General features: G+C 35.0%; 2 protein-coding genes across 2 annotated transcripts; both read right to left on the bottom strand.

Annotated features, from left to right (window-relative positions):
• Positions 1-1,826: 1,826 nt before the first annotated feature.
• LOC115716048 (uncharacterized) lies at positions 1,827-3,395 on the bottom strand. The gene has a single exon (XM_030644745.2). It carries the CDS (start codon positions 2,451-2,453, stop codon positions 1,983-1,985), a length of 471 nt encoding a protein of 156 aa, XP_030500605.1. The 5' UTR covers positions 2,454-3,395; the 3' UTR covers positions 1,827-1,982.
• Positions 3,396-6,617: 3,222 nt separating this feature from the next.
• On the bottom strand, positions 6,618-11,490 carry LOC115717178 (importin subunit beta-1). The gene is made up of 3 exons (XM_030646129.2): positions 11,270-11,490; positions 7,591-10,016; positions 6,618-7,495 (listed from the first exon to the last, which is right to left on the bottom strand). Exons 2-3 carry the CDS (start codon positions 10,008-10,010, stop codon positions 7,297-7,299), a joined length of 2,619 nt encoding a protein of 872 aa, XP_030501989.1. The 5' UTR covers positions 10,011-10,016; positions 11,270-11,490; the 3' UTR covers positions 6,618-7,296.
• Between the last annotated feature and the right edge of the window lie 761 nt (positions 11,491-12,251).

The following is a 12,251-nucleotide window of genomic DNA, read 5'->3' as shown; positions in this document are numbered from 1 at the left end:
TAAATAAAGTTATCTGTTTTTTATGGAAGTGTCTTTAAGAAGTTCGTAGTGTTTTAACTAATGGTTCGATTTTGTTGGTGGCAGATGGTAGCTCAATCAATCTATGGAAATAATCTTGGATTCCTTGGATGGAGTTTACAGATTTTAAAAACATGATGGACAGTCTCAGAACCAATAGATTCACCGCTAAAATTGTTGCAGACTTATCAATTGGTTATTCTTGGAATAGAGAAGTAGTTCTTCAAATTTTTGGAGAAAATTTGGGTAACCGTATTCTAGGTATCTTGAGGCTACCATGTCCTCATAAAGATCAGATTGTGTGGAAGAACAAACAAGATTGGAGATTCTCGATTAAGAGTGCATATTGTGTTGATCAAAGCTTGAGGTTTTAAACCTAAAAATGATGTTTGGAAATGGTTGTGGCATTCTGACATTCATCCTAGAATAACCATTTTAGTTTGGAGATTTTTAAATGAAGCTATTCCAATTAAGAATAAACTTCATTTTATACCAGAAAAAGAGTGCTCATTGTGTGGTTCTGGTGTTGAAAGTAGCTTGCATCTCTTTAGAGATTGTAGTTTTGCTAAAAGCTTGTGGTTCACGAGTATCTTTCCAGTAAAGATAGATAACATTCTTGGGACAACATGATACAATTCTTGAAGATTCTTGCTGCAATTTTTTTAGATCTCAGCAGAAAGGAAGTTCTGACTTATGCTGGTTGTATGCAGTGACGGACACAGAATTTTTACTTTGTGGGGGCTTATTTATCATTAAAAAAATATTTATACTTATATTATAATTACTCTTACTAAATTTATTTAATTTTGTGGAGACTTTTTTATTCTTTTGATCTATAATTATCAAATTAAAAAAAAAAAATTACATTTAATTTTTTAAAAAGCAATATTTTTGTTAGTTGGGGGGGGGGGGGGGGCTATAACATTGATAGGAGTACGTCCGTCCCTGGTTGTATGTTCGATCAGATCTGGAATCAAAGAAATAACCTTTGCTGGAAAGGAATTCTAGCAAGTATAGATTTGGTTCGAATGAGAGTAAAGCAGGTTTATCACGATTATGCAACTTTCAACAGCAAGTATAGATTTGGCTCGAATGAGAGTACTCCTATAACATTGATAGGAGTACGTCCGTCCCTGGTTGTATGTTCGATCAGATCTGGAATCAAAGAAATAACCTTTGCTGGAAAGGAATTCTAGCGAGTATAGATTTGGCTCGGATGAGAGTAAGGCAGGTTTATCACGATTATGCAACTTTCAACAGCAATTGTACAAAAACAATTGATCTAAATTCTAGTTTGGAAAGGAAAAGGACAAAGGTAGAGGTTGATCTGAGTAAAAAAAATGGTCGATCAGGTCATCTGCATTGATGCTTTGTGGCTTAAAGGAGCTAGTTTCAACTGAGTCTGCCATGAAAGTTGAAATTTTTTCAATTCATATGGCTCTTTCGTGAGCCACTGAAAATGAATATAAAGAAATTCATATTCTTTCATATTGTTGGCATGTAATTTAGGCATTGGCCAAACACCAATGCCCATCAAACGTGTAAGTCTTTTAGTGTTTCATTAGCTATAGTAGATCTTACTAAACAATATGAGATTTGTAGTTTCTTTTCCATTAAGCGTAGTTGTAACTTGTTTGCGGATGGCTTTGCTAAAAGTGTTAAGGTTGCTCGCCAATGTCCAAAGGGAGGGAATTCGCCCTGTGAGTAATGAACTTAGATGTTCTTTCAAAAAAAAAAAAATATCCAATTTATATTAAAACAAATAATATAAATAAAATCCCTAAACAAATAGGGAGCTCCACCAATAGTAGTGCTAGGCCATAACAATATTTAATTGAAAAATAATATATAACACCTCTCTACTTAGTATATTATACCACACATGTAAATTTTCATTGTATTTATATAATTTTGAAATTTTATTTAAAAAAAAATTACAACGAGAAAAACCGCCATTGGAGTTTTCAAGCTTCCATAAGAGCCTTATTCTTCTTCTCCTCCAAGTACTTCTCTTTCTCCTCCTCCGTCATGAACGCCGTCGCCGGAAAAGATTTCCCAATACCCATTGGGGTTTTGAAGTAAATTTTCTTCTTGGCCGGATCTTCAATGCTCATCTCCACAATCGGAACCCATAAAAACATTTGCTTGCTCTTAACCCCACTCATCTTCTTCATCTTGAATTTCTCCACATACGCCGTCACCTCCACCGCGTAGCTAACCCTAGTATTAGTCTTCTCAAAGAAGTGTTCGTACGGTGCTTTCTGTTTCATCCAAACGAAACCAGTCTCTTTCACTCTTCCACATTCTTCCAAATCTTGTAATGGAAGAACCCCTTTTGGAAACCCTAATTCCTCAAGAAGCTCAATTGATCTGCGCTGGCACTCCTCCGGGCCGTACACGATCTCCGCTCCCGCACGCTCGTCTTCGCTCGCCATTTTTTAAAGGTGATTGTCTCTGATACACTCGATTTCAACTTTCTTAGGGTTAGGGTTAGGGTTTGTGTGTAAATTGGGGGTTTTGGTGGGTTGATATAGAAACCCAATAGAGGAATAATTAGGGTTTGTGTTTTGTGCTGTGAATTGGGGGTTTTAAAGGGTTGATATAGAAATCAACAGAGGAGTAATTAGGGTTGTTGAGCTGAATTTAGGCCTCTTGAAAAGGAGGTTGTTCAACTAATGACTAGCCACTTAAATGTTCTGTCTTTATTGTGGGTGTGACTCATTGTTGTGATGAAAGTTTTCACCTTTGTGAGCTAAATTTTCTTGGAAAACGTAAGCTAAAAACTGAGTCTTTAGCGTGTACGCACGGTTTTACAGCCATGTATCTAAGCTAAACTAAACCTATACCCATTACCTATTCAAAACTAGAGTTGTTAAAGGGTAATATAAGAAATAAATGACATATCCTAATTAGTACAATTCAATATCGAATCACATCTCACAAGCAATGACATGGGTATAATGTTAACAATGCTTATTTGGAATTGTTTTCATTTTTAGTTTACCCTTTTGTCTGTAATTTTCATATGTTTTAACATAAAGAAAAATTCAATTCAAGTGGTGATGGTGTTTTCATTTGTATTTTTTTTAGTATATAAATTGGCATGAACACATGGGTGGTGTTAGGCTTAGCTCAGGTCATGGGCACCAGCTTGTCACTGGGCCCTGAATCTTATATGTCAGAAGAAGGAAGGTGACAATAATAATGATTCAATAAATGTTCTGACTTTGTAACTGTATTAAAAGTATTAATTGATTCACTCTCTTGCTTAATAATTAAGATAATTATTGTATTTAAAGCAACTAAATACCTGTCAAAGACATTTCTAATATGATGTTTGATTTGATCAAAAAATGAAAGAGGAAGTAGTTGGTTGAGAAAATTTGAGTTCTGATTTACTGAAAAGCAAACTTGATTATGAATACACAGTTATTAGTTTTATAACATTTTATTGAGAAAATCAGTAGGGAATTACACTCGTTAAAGGGGTGTTTTGGTAGATTTTTGATATGTTTTAGCATCGAGAAGAGGTTTTTTTATTTTTTTTATTTTTTTATTTTTATGATTGTGTAAGTTATAGATATTTAAAATTATTTGTAAATTTTTAAAAAAATTATAAATAATCTACCGTGTTGAAAATAAATTTTAATATTTTGTTGCATGCGATTATTTTTTCTTATGAGCTAAGTAAGCAATTGTTTGAAGTTTTGAATCTTATTTAAAGTATTATAAATTATTTGAAATTTTTTGAAAATTTATAGATAATCCCAAATAATTACAACATAAACGATTACTAAAAAAGTTTGGACTAGAAAACTCTTCATACCGAAATAGATAAAAAAATTTACCAAAAAATCTTTTTAAAGAAAGAGTGTATTATATTACCCTTATTTACAATTTTATTTTCTTTCTTACTTTTCTTACTTTTTATTCAGCACCTACCTCCTTATGACTTTTGATCATATTTTCTTTGTTATGTATGTTTATTCAAATATATTTGGTTTTCACTTTTTACTTCCAAAGGTACTTGGCTAATATTGTTAAAGAGAATTGTTGAGAATTGTTGAAATAGACTACTAGTAGTTAGTATTTTTTTTCAGTGTCATAATGTTATTAGTATAATTAAATATTGAGTCTCATGTAACTTTAAGAAAATAATTTTTAGAAAATATCACTAGTCAATCGTAAGACTCTATTTATAGAAAGTACTGAGCACCACTAGTGTCTAATAATAATACTTATTGTTAAAATATGGTATTTGCCAATTTTCGGCTACCGATGAGACATATATCTTAATGAGAGCACTTCTATTACTGCCGCCTAATACTATTTGAGGTGGTGCTTTACAAGCGATTATCGATTTTTTATATTATTTATTAAATTAAAATTTATTGAGGCTGATATTAAATGGGAAATTTGAATTTGTATGCATGCATTAGGGGATAATTTTTTCTTTAAACTAATATTTTTCTACATTGAAAATATATGACTATTTTTTCAAAACCCAAAAATACCCCTCTCAAAAACTCAACCCTTTCTCTCTCCTTCCCTCAAACTCTCTCTGCATCTCTCTTTCTCTCTCTATCTCGCCGCCCCACCCAAACCGTCCCACAACCTCCACGGCTCAACCAAAGAGCATGGCTCTGACGACCACCGAGGACCACCCAACCCCCTTTTCTCTTCCTCTCTCTCAACCCGTGAGGACCACCCAAACGCACCACCACCTCCACGGCTCACCTCCACCACCTGCGACGACCACCGAGGATCACCCACCACCTCCGACGAAGGACTCAACCCCCCTCTCTCGGACCCAGCCCCCCTCTCTCTTCCTCTCTCTCAACCCGTGAGCCTCAACCGAAAACCAAAAAAAAAAAAATTAGGGGTCCGATGGGGGGGTCCGATGCTTGCAAGCTAGGGAAAAAATTAGGTTGGGGTTCGATGGGGGGGGAGGGGTCCGACGGGGCCGATGGGGGGTTCGATGCTTGCAAGTTGGGGGGGTCCAATGCGGGGTCCGACTAGTCCGATGGGGCCCGATGGGGGGGTCCGATGCATATGTGGGTTGGGAAAAAATGGGGCTGAGTTATGAGGGGTATTTTTGGATTTTAGATAAAAGTGTCATATATTTTTTTTAGTTTGAAATGTATTGGTTTAAGAATAAAATATTAAGGTTTTTTAAGTATAGAAAATTAAATTTCCCTATTAAATTGTGTAACTATATGATTATGGTTTATATGTTAAACCACATATGTGGATGTGGATAGATGACAGTTACAACAATACGGAATCATTATTTTACGAGTTTGGGATTTGAATGCTATAAATGCATTCTAGATAATGTGCTCAAACATTTAGATTTGAAATCTCAAGTAACATTTCAGGTGCAAAGACAAATGATAAAATTGGTGTGACGTTATTTGGTACATTGCCAACACCACAAATCATGTTCACAAATTACATAATTTGGTGAAAAACAAGAGTTACACACAATACAATAATACAATAATTAGTTTTGTTAGTAGATCGTTCAATAAAATAAAATATTAAAAAGATTAAGTTGCATTCTAAAATCTTGAACAAAAAGGCTAAATTCAAAAGGCTTATGCACAAAAATAAGTGTATTACATGAAATGATACTATTGATAGTGTGTTTTGCAAAATGTTGGATTAAACACAAAGGGCTCGTTTGGAACGTCGTATTAGGTCGTATTGTATTGTATTATATTGAATTGTATTTTATGCAATATTTTTATGTAAAACTATATGTGGTATTAACTTTTATGGACACTTAAATACATAATGTTTTAGTATAAATAAAAGTTTAACATAGTATTATATAAAAATATGATACGTAATCCAATTTAATATAATACAATACAATACGACCTAATACGACGTTCCAAACGAGCCTAAAGTAAATAATTTTGTGTTTATATAAGAACTTTTTAAGTAATAAGTATAATAACAAATTTTTGTGATTTATTTTGAGTAATAAAATTTTAAAGTCACAGTTAATTGACCTAGATTTCTTAAATAAATCTATAAAAAAAAATTAGTTTTTTATTATTATTATACAATTTTTCTGCTAAGACTACATTCTCCCTACTCATTTTTAAGAGTGTTCTAGATCCATATGTAATTTTTGTAATTTTCAAATTGTAATCGTACTACAAAATCTTAAAACTATAAAAACACTAAGTAATACAATACAATTTAAGCGATTTAACCATCATTATCAAATATAATAATGAAAAAAAAAATCAATTTAATAAAATTTTAACAAAAAAAAAAGAACAAAAATGATCTTCTACACTTATATGGTGTCAGTTAGACAAAAAAATTCAAATTGCATTTTTTATAGTGTGAGCAATTTGTGCAATTTGATGAACAAACATACTGATTTCTATATCTAGGTTGTTTAGGAGATTTAAGAAAGTTTTTTGAGAATAGTAACCATATAGAGTACAATTGTGTAAATATTGGTGACTATTAACCATTTTATATTTTAGGGACTTCTTGTAAAAATTCAAAAATGATCTCCTACACTTATACCAAACAAATGAAAAAACAATGGTGATTGGTAAAATGTGACAATGATGAGATATAACAATGCATGAAGCTATAAATATTATGTGGTTGTCACTAAATCCCACAAGACGAACAAGTATACAAAATGTGACTACAAAAAAAAAAAAAAAGAAAGAAAGAAAGAACGTTGACCCAACTCTTTGACAAATGAGACATGTTGTAACAATGCAAAATAAATCTTTGACACCAAATTTTGGTGAAAAAAAAAAAGAAAAGAAAGGAAAAAGGTCAAATATTTAAGGGGAAAATGCAGACTTTACCGCGGCCGATGAAGGCCCCCAAACAACTCCCGACTTCAAACCCCCCGAAAACGGCTATTGGTTGCCCATGGTAACAGTATTGTGGCGGGGCAAGGTGGTTTAATATTTTCCATCTCGTTCTCCAAATCGTTTTCTCCTGTTCTATGTTTGTCGATTGTGTTTCTATTTTTTCTGCCAAGGTGGCAGAAAAAACACAACACGGTCATTGCCATGCCGCCCACCGGGCAATGCCACGACAAACATAGTGGAGAAAACTATAAAATAAAACCCCGAGCTGTTGATCGAAAAAATTTCTGCGCTCGCCCACCAACACCCCCCAAATGTCATTTTCCCAAAAATGTGATGACCTGACTCATGGTATGCAATCCCAGACTCCAACTCTAGACACCCAATGCATGCAAAGAAAAGAAAAATATCCCGAGTATCAGCAGCCTCAAAAGGAAATTGCTCGACTGATGGCCAACTTGGCCCATTCAGCGGATTCCTTAATCAAATGATCATCCGACGACAAACATTCATTTAGAAAGTCTTTGCTTGAAAGTGATTGCTGAATCAAGATACCAGCATTACTACCCAGTGTATCAGCTAGGTCACCAAGGACCCCAATGGCTGTCTTGGTCACCACATCGTCCCTGAAAAGAAGTAAGATAAATCATGAGTAACGAATCGATAATAAAAAAGAGTACAGTTAAGAGTCAAAAAGTAAACAAATTCTATTTGAGCATACATGTCCTTCTCCATAAATAGACTATCCAAGAACTGTAGGACATGAGGTGCAAAAGGCATCAGTAGTTGTATCTTCGCTGAGCCTTTGAATCCCTGAAAAATCCCGGAGTACGCCTCCAAAATTCCATTCCTTAAAGTATTGGTGTATTCTATCATGTCATCGTCAGCACCGGATGTGTTGACAGATAGCTCTGCAGCGCCCTGAAGCATGGGCATTGCATAGACCAAGTACTTCTCGAAATTCTCTCCAATTGCCAAGGCAATGTCGCCAAAGCATGAAAAGATGGGAGGCTTCACGGAACGGTGCAACTGGTTGCTTGACAGATTCTTGAGGAGTTGAGTCATTATCCCGTCGCAATAAGGTAATATACTACCTTCTAATGCCCGGCAAATATCTCCCACCACACCAACTGTAATGGCACAGACCTGGTAGTCCTCGAAATCTTGAAGACCCATTTCCAAATACTTGTAAAACTCTTGCATGTACTTTGCGAAGTCAGAGCCTGTACAATAGGCAAGAGCTCCGATGGCAAGCATAGCCTCCTCATGGGCTGTGGCACTTTTACTACCGAATACTCTCAGAAACAGGGTCATCATCTGGTCGGCAAACTGCAAAAAGCTACTCTTCGTTGGTTCAGATGAACCTAGTTTCTGAATCATGACCTGCAAGCAGCCACAGAGAAGACCCTGAAGTTCATTGCGCTTCTCTCTCTCTTCAGATGAACTACATAGTGCCGTAAAAGTCTGGTCCAGCTCCGTAATAATGGCAGGAACCAAATGTATCACTATCGGAGCTGTATCGTCCGTAGAACACCTCACAACTTCATTTAAGGTCTCATAGGCTGCTGTTCGAAGGCGTGATTCTCCAGCATCAGCACGATGAGTCACATTAAGAAGAGCTTGAATAATATCTTGGAAAAATGGAGTCAATGGTGAGGATGATTGTTCCACATCCTCATAACCCTGGGCTAAGAAATACAGAGCGCCGCAAGCTTTCTCAGCAACATTAGGTACATCATTCATGCTCTGAAGAAGAACTGTCATAATCTGTTGGCAATTCGCTTGGGTAATTATCGGTGTCTCAAGTGTTGACCCGTGCATAAACTCAAAAATTCTTCCAAGTGTCCACGCTGTGGTATCTTTCACATGATTATTTGGATCGTTCATCAGAGCATTGAGCATAAAGGTCAGAGCTACATTAACAAGAGGCATGAGCTTTTCTGGTGATGGACCTTCTAGAATAGAGCCAAATGCATATGTGGCTGCTTCCCTTTGTCTCCAATCTGGTTTCGCTATGTTCTCTTCAATAAATGGCATTACCAATGGGACAATGTCATCACCAACAGTACGTGCCACCAAACCCAAGCATGTGCCTCCAGCCATTGCAATATTCCAAGCTCCTTCATCCTGATCCTGATCTTCTTCTTGCTTAAGCAAAGTTTCCAACAACAATGGCACAAGAGCCGGGAGAGCCTGCTTTACAAAATAAAAGCATGGAATGTCAGAATCCCCGCTAAATTCTCCTCCATACTCTTCTAAGATATCTATCTCTTCGTCACAAATTGAACTCCAAAATTCAACAGCTTGTAGTGCAACCGGTTCTTCATCTTCCTTGATGGCCTTTGCTGTAATGTTAAAAATGTCCTGAATATAAGAAGCCAACCTCTCATAGTACGTTGAAGATATAGCAACTAAACACTCAAAGGCTGCCTGTCGAATCCTCAATTCAGGAGAAAGTGTGGCCTCACAAACAACTCTCATAATATAATCTCGTTCCATGTCGTTGGAAAAATTTGCTTGAGCAAAACCCAAAGCATTATACAAAGCACGAGTAGCAGCAAGCCTGACATCATTGTTACTCTCAGATGCATTCATGCCCTGAACAACAGCTGTAAGAATCTTATTCACCTGGGCCTGCTCTATCGCATCAGGAGAAACTTCCTCGCATATGTACCCAAGAGTTTCCAAAGTTGCTTGCCTTGTGTGAGCCGGAAGCTGGTGAGTATTTGACAACAAAGCTTCAATCAGTTCAGGCCATTGTTTATGTGGCAACTCAATACTAGCAACCTTTGCAATGACTTGCGATGCAGTTGACCGAGCATCAAGGGCAGGAGAGGTAAGGGTCTTTAACAAGCAAGCTTTAACATGGGACTTCACAGGTTGGTCCAATGACAACCATCTTTGTACAAGTTCGAGCTTCCTGTTGTGTTCTTTGGCATCCAAAGCATTCTTGAGGATCAAACCAGCTAATTTACGACTCTCAGCAGGCTTCTCATCATTAGCTAACTCGCCAGCAAGAGAAAGCAAAAAGCTTGGAAGATTTTGCTCCTGGAATTGTTTAAGGTTTTCTTCTGCATGATTACGGACACCACTATCCACGGCTTGTGCATTTAAAAGGATTTGTGTCACCTCCATCGCCATTTGAACCTGATACATAAATATTTTTAAAAGGGCATATTATTGGCAGATTAGACTATAAAACATCTACAATTCTTACAATTTACAATCAGGAGACCTGAAAAATAGGATTTTAGAGTTAATAACTAGATGAAATTATGAAAATAAAAACAGCGAAACAGCAACCTATAGTAACTAGTAAGATTCCACTTGCAGAAAGAAATCAATCACAGACAGACACCCAAGCTGAGATACAAACAATAACACCCAAAGCACATGTGAAAGACTTTAACTTAATATAAAAGTAACATTAGAAAACAGAAAAGTAGGGTTGTCTACTTAAAAAGTTGTAGCCTTTTCCATACCATGGGTTACGGCCTAATAATGGTAATTTCTTAAGAAAATCTTATAAAAGTAGGATCCAAGTTGTAGAAAAATAAAGAACTCTGCTCCCAAGTTCTAACCAATTAGAAAACTAACCCAAAGATTGAATTGTCAAAGGAATCAAATGATGACAACGATGTATGACAGTAAGATACTAAATTCTCTTCTCACCAAATAAGAGAGAAAAAAACAGATAACAAAATCAACAAGTCAGAATCTTTACCCATGAACTTTTTAACCCTATATCTTTTAGAGCAGAAACTTAATACATACACATATATTTATTGAAGTAACCAAAACTTAATGTTAGATGGGAAGAATTATCACAATAAAGATAAATTATCACAGAAGAATATATTTCTCGGTTATTTTCTTCTTCTACTTTAGCAAATCCTCCCACAATTGATCTTCCTCTCGCTTAACAATCCAAACAGAACCTAAAGATCTGTACTGAAAAGAAAATACTACCCAATCGATTCAATCTACGATATTAGTAGCATAATTTAGTTCACAATATACTCCCATTGCTCCAAAAACAAAACATTTAATAAAAAAAATTACCAAAACGAGTAAGAAAACGAACAACCCTAATCATATAATTTTCTCGCGCTTTCCAAAAACTGTCAAAAACACAAAAACCTATCCTCCGAAAGCAAAACCAAAAAAACCATTACCGAATCAGATTTTCACACAAACCAAATAACGAACAATCCTTAATCAAACACTCTCCATATTTCACAATTTTCCAATCAACCAACCAAACAGTAAAAATCGAAACCTCGAAAAGATTCACAGAGTTCGGATCAAAACACACAGATCCATAATCAAATTAGATTTAACTGTTAGATAGCATATGAACCAAAAAAAAACACCAAACTCAAATACAATCAAATACTTACTTCGAACGAGTTGACTCGGGTAATAGAGCGAGTGATGAATCCAAGTCAGAGAGAGAGAAAAAGTGTAACAGGAAAGAGAAGAAGAAGAAGAAGAAATGGGTTGGCGACTGTGTAACCCTAGCAGAGACAGTGGTAAGGGAACACACAAGCAGAGACGCCGATTTACACAGAAAATTAAAATTAAAATAATTTAATTGAAAATAATAATAATAATAATAATAATAATAATAATAATAATAATAATAATAAAGATAACTATATTTTTTATTTTGGTGAAGCCACGCGCGGAGGTGGAGGAGCGTGAGCCAAGAGATAAAGAGGAAGCGTGTTTTGGTGGGGCTTGACTGAGTGGATTTGGTTAGTGGGTTAATGGGCCTTAGGGCTTCGTTTTGATAAGAAAAAAATGGATTATTTTAAAAGTATACAAAATAAATAAAAATTATAAAGAGGAAATTACACTCTATACCCTTTTTATATTATCCTCTTTTATTTTTACCCTCTTTTTTAAATTCTATCATTTTTACCTCTTTTTTTAAACATTGTACCAATTTTGCCCCTGTCACTTCAAGATACTCTCCATGTGACTCTCTTATGTCAGGGTATTTTGGGTACAATACATATAAAAAGAGGTATGTTTCAAATAAATATAAAATTAGAGGCAAATTTGGTTAATTAATTAATAAAAGAGGCATTTTTCAACTTACCCCAATTATAAAAATACATTGTACGGGGTTTAAATATTTTTACGGTTTTTAATATTTTGTTTACAAAAAGTATATTATTTTTAACTCTTGTTATTTTGTTGTTGATTTTTTGTTATTTGTATAATGATTTTTTATGTTGTTTTTTTTGTTATTTTTATGTGATTTTCTTATTATTTTTATAGAATATCGTAATAATATATTTAAAATAAATTAGAACGATACATTAAAATTAGTATAGCCTCTCTGCAAAGATGACACACACAAATCGAGAAGTAAAA

This window comes from Cannabis sativa, chromosome 5 (assembly GCF_029168945.1).
Source record: "Cannabis sativa cultivar Pink pepper isolate KNU-18-1 chromosome 5, ASM2916894v1, whole genome shotgun sequence".
NCBI classification, from domain to species: Eukaryota; Viridiplantae; Streptophyta; class Magnoliopsida; order Rosales; family Cannabaceae; genus Cannabis; species Cannabis sativa.
The sequence above is the reverse complement of the archived record's forward strand: the minus strand, read 5'-3'. Positions and strand labels throughout refer to the sequence as shown.